This window comes from Apaloderma vittatum, unplaced genomic scaffold (assembly GCF_000703405.1).
Source record: "Apaloderma vittatum isolate BGI_N311 unplaced genomic scaffold, ASM70340v1 scaffold2155, whole genome shotgun sequence".
Taxonomy (NCBI): Eukaryota; Metazoa; Chordata; class Aves; order Trogoniformes; family Trogonidae; genus Apaloderma; species Apaloderma vittatum.
In genome coordinates, this window is record NW_009717486.1 from 149,046 (window position 1) to 160,563 (window position 11,518).

The window sequence follows — 11,518 nt, forward strand, 5'->3', positions numbered from 1 at the left end:
AGAAAGTAACTGGTGCCAGCATAATTATTAACAAGGCAGAAGTTATAACTTACACTTTCTCACTTATCAATGACTAAGTGAAGAGTTTTTGCATACTCTATCGATACAATTCTATCTCAGGCAAAGAAACAACTTTATTTTAATTAAAGTATAGAATCATAGAATGTTAAGGGATTGGAAGGGATCTCTAGAGATCTAGTCCAACCCTGCCAGAGCAGGACAACAATAACAAAGTTAGGCAAGACAAGTAGTTTGGGGGGTGTGGAAGTGGTTTGTTTGGTTGGTTTTAGGAAAGCGATGAAAGGGGTTTAAAATATTTTGTTTAAATCACATATACTCTATTTGTTGCACATTTAACTTGAAAAAGTGGTGTATCCTTGTTCTGGCTATGAGGGAAGACTTTTATTGGCTCCTGAACTAGAAATTGGAAGTTTACAAAGTTCATAATCGCTTCACCCTGTCAATTAGCCAGACCTTAACACAACCTATTAAAAACAGATCAAGCTAATCCTACTTTAGACATCTACATTGATGCCTTAGAGATAAATAAATGTGCAGCTGTCATTTTAATGCAATTACAACTGTCTCTAAAAGCAAGGTTAGGTTACTTTGCAGGCAGCTAAAAAGGCAAGTGGGCAGCAGTGCTTGAGGTCCCAATTAAAAGTCAGATGTTAAAGCTCTGAACTCATTACCAGGCAAATGTCTTCTCTGCAACCGTGACTGCAACCCAGCATTACTAGAATCACCAGCCAGAAATTCTTCTCCTCCCTAACCAGAGTAAATTTGCAACTCTTCAGGAAAATAACTACATATGCCAGCAGAGGCAATCAACTCCCAAAGGATTAATACTACAAAAACAGGTACTGCGAAGCAGCACACAAAGATGCATCCATTCTTTATGCAAGAATATGCAGAAGCAATACTCTATGAGTGACATTTCTTATTTAACTATTTTGCAAGTTATCTATGTAAAAACATGCTTTTAATACATAACTAATCTTGCTCTCCAATAGCCCTCAAATTAAAAGGCATGGGGAAGGAAACAGACATTACAGAATTTCTCCACTACCCATTCTGCATATACCAGTCACCTTTAAAAATAATCTTTTCACACAGCAGCTGTTCAGGCTGATGCATATTATAAGGAAATTACATGGGATTACAAGAATTATTTGAAACCAGTTTTAACACACTGAATTAATAATCTGCCCCTCAAAAATCAAACACCTTTAAGTATCTTCATCATGCTCATGTATTTTCTCAATCAGCATAAGAACCAGTACTGTGTACAAAAGTACTGGTGAACACAGGCAGAGAAGTCTATTTAAAGACCATTCTGAATAAAGCAAAGCCAACAGCAAACTATATCCTTATGTATCTAAGTGCATCTGAGGTAATGATGTGACAGCCATAGCTTGTTCTTTATTATTTTTTGACAAAATACAAATACTGAATATGGCCTAAGCACAAAACCCACAGTACCTGAAATGCCTGCTTTGGCTGCATTCAAAAATAAAGTCTATCCATAATTAAAAAGTTCTTTGCTTTCAGCCATCATTTAAAAAGTTTATGTCATTATTCCCCAAAAAAAAAATCCTCTTTTCCGGAAAACAAAATTTTGCTGAACTCAGTCCAACAAATTAAGTCCCAAATACTTGTTAAAAAAAATTTAAAAATCACTCATTTCAATCATGACAACACAAAATGTAGCTGAGTACTGAATAAAAATCTTGCTCTGTGACCTTATCTTATGCTTATTAATTGACCTTCTGAATCTTCTTTATTAATCTTATTCTCACACTGATATCCAGCAGCTGACATTTCCATGAGAAACTATGAATAACAACAATTAGGACATGAAGAAAATCCACATTTAAACAGAATCAAGTAAGTCAAATACTCTAAATTTAGTTTCAAGTGGCTGCCTTTCATAACAAGCAAGACAAGCCTAAACTATACTTGTTGCTCATAAGGAACAGATGAGCTCTCAGCAAGTCAGAAATATTTGGAAATAGATTCCTGAAAACTTAAAAACAGATCCCTCAAAAGTGCAATCTCTGTTTTTACACTGGTAAGAAACATGACTGAGGTAGTTGATAATTATTTTGATAACACAAGGATTCAGTTATGCCCAGTGAACTTTCAAATCCAAGATAAAAGTCCAAAATATTCCAGCCTGATCTGTTACAACGGAAGTGTATTCATAAGAAAAAGCAAAACCATCATGTTCATACTCACCGGAACTTTACTTCCGACTATCTGCATGCAGTGGTCAGCCAAGAGAGGTTATTGTGTAAAAAAGATAATAATAATAATACATAAATAAACAAAGGACTTAGTAGGAGGTAGCATCACACAATTTTTTCAGTGTTTAATCATTAGTAGTAGTTACATTCTTTTATTACTTTATCAAACTCTTCCAGAGTTACAGCTTGTCAATAGGAAAACTAGTTCTATTGTAAAAGAAATAGTTTGGAATTCTTATGTTCCACTGATGAATCTTCAGTATTTTACGTATTTCAAACAAATAACTAAACACCTAGTTTGACATCTGCATCTTGAAAGATTAAGAGATATGCCATTTTGTTAAAATTATGAGATCAGATATTTGAGATGTGACACTGAGAAAACTACAGAAAAACTAACGGCACGCTAACTTCCTCGTCATTGTAACAATTTCATTTATTATGGAGCTTTTGATCTATCTAAGATGATGTCATCTCTGAATTTAATTAAGTTTTCACAATCCAAACCAGCCTACGGTTACAAATCTAACTTGCATTTCAGAAAATCTCATGTGGCATTTTTCTTCAACTGCTCAGTATGGATGCTTTTAATTATGTGGATAATTAAACAGTGATTTTCAGAATGACATCTCTTTTAAAATGGAACAGCATCTCTGCAGGTTCATTAACAAAAAGTTGACTTCACATAGAAGAAACTCTGCAGAAAGGCAGCACATCTCTGTCCTGCTCCATCACTCTGCTCAAAAGCCCGTGTTCCTGCGAGCATCAGGACTACGGACTCGTTAACTATCGCAGACCTTCCCTTGCCAGCTCTGTGCCGCAGTCCGACAGCAGCCAGTTCACTGAACCACCGCTCGGATCTGATTCACAGCCCGAGACAGCATGATCCTGTTCTGCCATCGGAATTTGCTTGTCTCCAGCCTCAACCCACTTCAGTTTCTACTCTTATCTCTTTCATTATCCTTTCAGGAAGTCTTTCAGAAGACAGAAGTCTCCGCAAGTCTTCCACAATCATCTCTTAATCCTGATGAAGCTTTGTGTGGAAGCACAAGACGGACTGTCGTCACCAATCTCTTGATAATTTACTACCTCCCCAATGTTCAATTCATCCAGTATGGCATGAGATGTCACCAAATTCAATTCTAAAATAGGATTCTAAGCCTTCACCATTTCCTAAGTATAGTTTCCACAATCAACAATCTTCCAGTGAAGGAAGGAATGAGAAGCACAGATAATCACTTCACATGAAAGCATCAAGCCTATTTGCTTCTGTCCTTCCTTCTTCCCTCAAGGAAAAGGAAAGCTTGTTTTTCATCCACTGAAAACCTAGATTTCTCTCTCAGACCTCTGAAGACAGTACAGTGCTTCAGAAAAGCATGGTCAACATGCTGCAGATGGCACACAAGGCAGAGAAAGCGAAGAACCAAATTTAAAAACAATTTGGTAAAGACAACATCAGAAAAGAGAGTGATGCTTTCAAACGAGTGGAGAGAGCTTAAAAGCCCAAGACAGATGTGAACGAGAAGGAAAGTCACATCAACTGTTAAGTGTGCGTTGTGAGCTCTGAGCAGAAGGCTCAAATATTTTCCGGATGAAAAAGAAAGACAGATGAACAATTATCTGTGACCAAAGAAAAAGGTAGAAAATTTTAAGAAAGAATTTTGAATGCGATCAGCATTTTCATGGAAAATAAGCCTGAAGAGGGCCTGAAGAAAAGAAAGCCTGACAATTCACGATGCAGTAAAAATTGGTTGGGGCTTGAACTCAATGAAGCACAACAGTAGTTTAAACAGATGACAAAACTAACAGTTAAAAAGACTATTGGCTTTATTGTAAGATCCCAATCAACATTTTGCAATTGAGCTCTACTTTTGGGTTGTTTTTTTTTTAAATCAGTTAAGATGCTAGCTTATTTAAAAGCTAAATTGGGGTAACACTCTACAGAAAGGTCATTTATGTTTCTGAACGACCTCAAATTATTCCATTCAAATGCTGCGATTCAATTGTAAGGAGGACTTACTGAAGCACACAAAATACAATACAAGCCTTTTCCATTAAGAACAACGTTTTGTCTATGCATGAAACATCCATACTGGCGCTGACTTAAGTTCAAAGCGCACCTTCACATAGGAGGACATTTTTGGATTTTTAATTGTTAGTACATTTTGGCAAATCTATCCCAAGTTCTGTTAAATTTCCCATGCTGCAGCACATACAGTGGTAATAATGCAACCTGTTACAACGTTCAGCCGTTAGACATGCAGTGGTAGCCATGCTTTTCTTCCTCAGCTACAAGATTATGATATTTGATGCAGCCACATTTTAATACCAATATACAGAAGAGATCACCATCATCCAACTACCTTTTGGGAAAGAATTGCAAGTACTTCCATTGTGACAGTTTCTATTGCTTTAATAAAATGTTTTTGCTAACTAAGACAAATTTAACATTGATCATCAAGTGAAGACAAAAACCTTACAACGTTTAATCAACAGTTCCCAAAGAGAGTATAGGCAAAGTATATTAATAGGAAATTTCATAATTTTCACTGCATAAGTTTGAATAATTCTCCAATAACTTGCACGTTTAGCAAGACCGTGCTCCAAGTACTGGATTCCTTCCAAGACAGACTAAAGGACTGAGGGTTTTGTTTAATATGAACTCATGCCGAAACATCACTCCTCTCAGAAATGTAAATTACCATTCTCATATTATGATGCAAGTTTTTCCTCACTTAAGTTTGGAATGCTTAATGCAAAGCATTTGCATTTAATAATTGCATGTCTCTGTGATTTTTACTTTTTGAAATTTAACTCTGCAGAGCTGATTTTAAAGGTTAAGAGAAAGACAAGTCAACTGTACTGCTCACAGTCCGTGCTTATAGATTCATTAGAAAGACATGAACATAATCTTATTTGTCAATTTATTTCACTAAGAAATTGAGAATTATTTAACACTACCTATATTCAGCACTTGGACTCAGCTGTGTAAAACTGCTAGCTCTGCTGCCATTATGTATTTGAACAATTATTCCACACGGTCTTCATCTCCAGTAACCTTTTATGGCACACAGTAACTTAACTGTGAAAAACGTATGAGATTCATCCTAATCTCTAAATAAAACCCCACACATTAGCTAATTTTATTGAAGAACTACGCTGATTGAAAATTTTATCACTTGAAGCACACTAGTGCCCCTTGGATAAACAAAGCTACCCCCCCCACGCTTCTCCCCATTGCTGCAATACATTCTACATTCACCACTACCTTCTTTAAAATTCGTTATGCAACAAATAGTGGCATAAATCAAGATGAAGTTTATTTCTAGGGAAATCACAGCACATATACATGTTTCATCCAACATTCATATTCTCCTTTTGTGTGGTAAGAACTGTATTTGCCATAGTCAAGTTTTAACACTCAAATAGTATTATTCTCAAATTGTACAACTAATTGCTACTAATAGTCCCACTACTACTAGTGCCTCTGCAAGAAATAAATTGCAGGTCTTGACTATTCGAAGTTGTATTTCTCCACCTCAACAAATGTTGGAGCCACCAGTCATTCTCCTACACTTCTGACACCCTGGAACAGACACACCTCAAAAATTCTGCATGAAGCATTCATCAACTAACAGTTAATCAATATGTATATTATATTTTTTTTTACTCAAAATACAAATCTGAAATTTCTTTTAAGACCATCTCACTAAAGTAATTGTTTTATTTATTAACCTTCAGACTATTTTTAGCAGAATATGTAACACAGTCTTCAAGCCAGATACACAATGTACTCAAATTAAGCTAAAATGCTGACTTGACTTCAATTTTAAATACTTTTCAGTATTTTGATTCCCCATTTCTAACACTTTAAATTCTACATCTAGTGCATATGTCATTACTGAAATCATAAAGTCATGCTGTCCCTTCTAAAAATTTTTGGTAGCAAAAATTTGTAAGATGAATTCCAAAGATATATGCTCAGGTTTCATCCATTACATCATTGGATTTGTAATTTCTTACCATTTACAGAAAAACAACCATCAAGTTTTTACATTCCCCAATAACTAAAATACAAACTAACCCTTCAGGTGCAGCTGTAAGCAGTTAAAAGCATTTTACTAAGTATAGATTTCTGTTTCTTTTCTATCGCTCCTGGAAGATAAATCCAGACACACACAAAAAAAAAAAAAAAAAAAGGAAGTTTCAAGCTTGAAAAGCCCAGCGCTCAGGAAGCCAAGCTTCCTACTTCCGTCTGCCTTGGAGAGATGACTACTTACGGATTTGGCAGTTGCAGAAATGTACTGGACAACCATCTCACGTTTTGTGGTCAAATCTTTATCTCTTAAAGGGGCTTTACGCTCTTCATTTAGATTCATGTCCTCCTGAAAAGAAACAGACCACACAACATCAAGATTCTACTTGACGTTTTTTAATAGTCTTTGTTATTTTTATACTTCTTTTCTTAAACAAATGGCTCATTTTTTTAACAAATTACTTTTTCCAGCTTATCTGCACTTCAGATTGTTTAATTCTGAGCCACCTGATTTTCTCATTTAATTCTGTCACTTCAAGTGTTCACTGTTTACTAGACTCAATCAAAACTATAATTGCATCACGGATAGTTACCATTAGTAAAATCTGGCTCAAGAAATAAAACTAGATGACAAACTCAAAAGTTCTACACCTCAAGTTGATAATGGAAGTGTTAACTCTTGTGAAGTTCCTGTGTGTTTTACAAAAACTTACCATAACAAACATCATTCCTGCACTATCTATTCAGAAGGCTGCTATTACACAGATGATTAACTTTTGGCAGGAGTAGGTGTGAATGTGCTCCAACTGATACATTTAAAACAAACTTAAATAACTAAATATTCTGCTAGATTAAATCTAAGCTATCTGTTTCAATTTAATAACTGAATAAATACAACAGGTAGTCATTACTAGTCATGACTAGTCTTGCCATTAAAAGTCAAAGTAACTTCAGATTACCAATAAAATCCAGTAGTAAATGTTGCAACTTCCTAGTTAACATTTTCTTCAAAGAATTATTAGTCTCTGGAAGACCAACCTGTTGCCTGCTTCAATTAACATTACTTAGAAATGGTAAAAATTTATCCCTTGATCTATCAAGCAAATCAAGCAAGTATTAATTCATTAACACTTATCCAATCTTTCGAAGGTGATCACAACTTCATTGAATATTAGGTAGAGCTGGCCAGTTTTTAGGCCACACTGACTGTACGGAAGTTTACAACAATTTTAAAGTATACAGAAAATAACCTTTCTAACAATACTCCAAAGACTGCATTTCCTGCTATTTCAAGTAACACCAAAGTGCACCGCAAAATTCATACCCCCCTTCAAAATTCTATTTCTGTGCTACTAACAGAAAAGCTTGCTTCTGAGTAGAACAACTAACTGACAAGTGATCGTAAGACAGAAAATATTCAAGATCACATGAACCTTCGGCTTTCTATACATTAAGATTTTAGTACTGGAAAAATACCTTTTTTCAAAAGTATTTACTTAAGTTTATTAAAAACTATCCTTCAAGAGCAGTACCTAACTACTGTTACTAAGGTCATTACTGGTTATCTTAATGAAGCAATCAACAGCTTAAGATTTTTGCTTCTGACTTTTTTTTCTGCCTTTATTTTCTCTGTAGAAGTAGACCCAGTAATTTAAACATACATATGAGCATTCTATGAGTTACTCAGCTAATTATGTGCAAATTAAGGCAGGTCCATCAGGCCTGTGCTATGCATGCTCCCAAGCAGTTATTACTTCCAAAATGACAACATTTGAAAAACCATTACTACATAATAAATGCCAATATGAAAACAAATTAAAACCTCATAAAAGGATGTAACATATCATCTTACCATCATTTTTTCAAAGAGATCCATAACTTCTTTCTCTGATAAATTCATGCAACGCTCATCAACAAGTGCCTGGGCAAGCGGGATTTCACTTATAGAAGGTTGAGAGTCAATAGGATGCTGAATGAGAGGTTTCTCTTTTTTCACTGCTGATTTTCTGAAGCTCGTTATTCTGTCACGCTGCAAAGACATCCATTTCAAAATAAGCAGAAATAGGAATATAGGAAACCACCCAACTAGAAGGCAGTAATAGACACATTTTTAGTTAATCCAAGCAGCAGAGTTAAAACTCAAACTGAACTGTAAGTAAAAATACTCTAACCTTCAGAGATTACTTTTCATAGAAAGACAACATTTAAGGTAGATTGATGACAGACCACATGCAAAAGGGATATAACTATTTCTCACAGTTTCAAAAGTATACCATCTAAGTTAAACTCTTAGCATTTCAAAAACTTGAGTTCATCTTCTGACATTACTCCCTAATTATCCTGATAGTGAATAAATATGGTACCACAAAGGTAATGTCCAAGCGTTCCTTCATCTGAAGAGCTATAAGTCTTTGGAGGACAACTGAAAAAGCCACCGTTGGGAAGGAGGTACTCACAAGTTCACCAGGCTTATAAAAAAATCCTGCTAAAGTAAAATAAAGTTTGTAGAGGAATTAATGCTCCAAGTATAGTTCACAATTCCTTGAAGTTTTTTGAGTATGGACTCCTGAAATTAGTGCATCATCTTAAAAAGCCAGGTAACGGATTACTCACAGAGAAGCGGCCATCCATAGTTAAATACACAGAGCAGACATTAGTGAAAGCGAATCACACGGGCTGCACGGACATTTCTCCAGTTAAGGCTGACTTGGTTTATGCCTGCTACCAACCCCCCCACCTTTTCTATTTTAAGAAGCATGCTTACTCGTTAATTGGTTAATACTGGACACAACCAACAAGAGCACCTTCCTTATAAGGCCATTTGTGACTGTATTACTAACATATAACTCTTCTGAATAGTCAGAATTTCTTATTTAACAATACTGTCTATATACATACAGACGTTCCTTGGGAGTATTTTTTCCAAATTAACTGTTTGCATCAACAAATACTGGTGTATTTGTTTCAGGCATTGAACAGCCTTATGAAGATGTGCTTCCATCTAACAGCAGCTTATGTAGGGTTACCAGAACCTTTCACACCATTTACTGCAGTATCTATGAGGACAGGCAAACCAAAATTTGTGTTTTCTATAATTAAACAACCTCTGTGAGGTGTGAAAAGTTTAATGGAGTATTTCATTTTCAGGAAACCTGGATTCATTTTAGAATAGTCCGGTCAGGAGTGGAAAAACTTGGCGAAGTGCTGTGGAACATGGATTTGTTCTTTTCTTATGTTCTTTTGTATCTTTTTCTCAGTTTTGTTGTCAGGTTTCTTTTGGTTTTGTTTTTTGAGATCCTATAAGACTACCTTGAAGTTTTGAAGGGAAGGTATCCCTAGATAAGCTGCATGCCCTCTGAATTCCTTTGAAGGTTTTTTTGTTGTTTGTTTGTGCTTTTGCGGGGAGGGAGGTTGGAGTTTCTTCTTCCTTAAAAGTCTTACATTTGTGGACAGAAACACATTACCTACAAGGATACTGTTAAACTCTTAAACAAGGCAAGAATATTACTTTAATCCCATCTTCTCCTTATTAAAATAGCGTACATCACATTTTTTGAAACTAAAATTAGGGCATAGCCTACTGAAAAGGCCAAAGATAGGACATAATGCCCGAAAGGCAGTATCCAAAATTAGCCATTACACATCAAATACAGTTTCACTGTTCACTTATACTAAAATGCCCATTCAGTAATCCCCCCTCAAAAAAAAGGCAATTTAAGATCTATTTCACCATACTGTGATCTGTTTAAAGTACACCTTATTAACAAAAAAATTGTTTAATCGGACTGTGCTGGTGAGGTCACTCTAAAGCCATAAATGAATCTCCTCCATGATAACTCGGTACAATTTCTTCGTTTCAGACCTAGAAGTGATGATTAACAAAGCGGCCAGCATGGCTTAACTATTATCATAGAAAATATAAATCTATAATCTTACTGAAATCAATTTTTATGTAAGTTTCTGTAAAAATACTTTGCATAGTATTCAGAAATATGAAGTTAGTGCTACTGAATACAAATTTGTGGTTTGAAATGCAATACACTCTTATTACCCAAAATGGTTCCACTTGAATCATGTGGCAACCAACTTTGAAGAACCACTGCAGATCCTTCACTGTTACAAAAAAGGTCAAGAGAAATAACACTTGAACTGTTGAGTACAGTTTCAACATATCCATCGTATTACTGAAGTCTTTAGAATGTGGTTAAAGAAGCCTCTCCAAATCAATATTAATTTTTATGCTTCAGCTGAAATCACAAATTAAGATCCTTAGGAATTGTAAATCAATTTTCTGAAATCTAATGTTAATATCCTTATAAGAACATGTTATAGTGTCCACAATATTTAGTAAAATAGCATGCAGCGTGAAGTTACCATTGCAAATTAAGATGTTACAAAGACCTTACCACATCATCTGCCAAAGTTTTTATTTGAATATTCTATTAAAAAAAAACACATACACACACAAATCAAAGAAAAAAAGACAATATTACCTACTGTTTCTGAATAAAGAAGCCCATATTTCACATACTCTAACATTAAAAACATTGACATTTCAGTAAGCATTCTAACCAAACTGCAGCTAAACAAGCGTGGATTCTACTGCATTTCATGTTGAAAAAGCAGGCTTGCATCCCATTTCACCTTGTCTTCGACGATTTAACTAAGGAACCCAAAACCTCTATAGCTCTAACATCCCCGTTACTTCACAAAAAGGCAGTAAGATCCCTCACAAATCTTTCCAAAGCAAACACGGACTGTTGGGCTTCAAACTGAGTCAGCAGCCAGCCGGGGGGCATTCTCAGTTCTGATGGTTTCTGAGACTTAGAGAATCGAGGGGAGTGTCCTGTGCCCGAGCTCCGTGTGTCTTCTGCCAACTCCTCCTTAGCCCTGAGTAATCCAGACTGACAGACTAACTTGTTTACACTCTACAAGTACAACAAACATCAGCATTCAGGGTATCCAGGACAGTGTGGCGGCTTGTCCCTGGCTGGCAGGGCAGTCCCCTCCCAGCCACTTGCTCCTTCCTGCACAGCGGCATCAGGGAGCGAATGCGAAGTGCAGCACAAGGAAAGGCTCACGGGTGAGCTACAGACAGTTTATTAAAGGAAGAAAAAAGCAAAGGGGCGTGGGGAACACCAACAATGAAACAAATGATGAAAAAAAAAAAAAAAGCTATCACTCACCACCAGTAGACCAATACCTGCTCAGCCTCTGAGCAACTGCTACTTCGAAA

At 35.9% G+C, this 11,518-nt stretch overlaps 1 protein-coding gene across 1 annotated transcript in view; it reads right to left on the bottom strand.

Moving 5' to 3' along the window:
* The window catches only part of DIAPH2 (diaphanous-related formin 2), a gene marked incomplete at both ends in the record, with an annotated part of 148,880 nt that extends 137,670 nt beyond the window's left edge, over positions 1–11,210 (bottom strand). Inside the window, 4 exons of the mRNA XM_009869903.1 lie at positions 6,527–6,631; positions 8,135–8,311; positions 10,689–10,721; positions 11,016–11,210. Of these exons, the coding sequence (XP_009868205.1) occupies positions 6,527–6,631; positions 8,135–8,311; positions 10,689–10,721; positions 11,016–11,210 (510 nt within the window). The remainder of the gene's footprint in view (positions 1–6,526; positions 6,632–8,134; positions 8,312–10,688; positions 10,722–11,015) is intronic.
* Between the last annotated feature and the right edge of the window lie 308 nt (positions 11,211–11,518).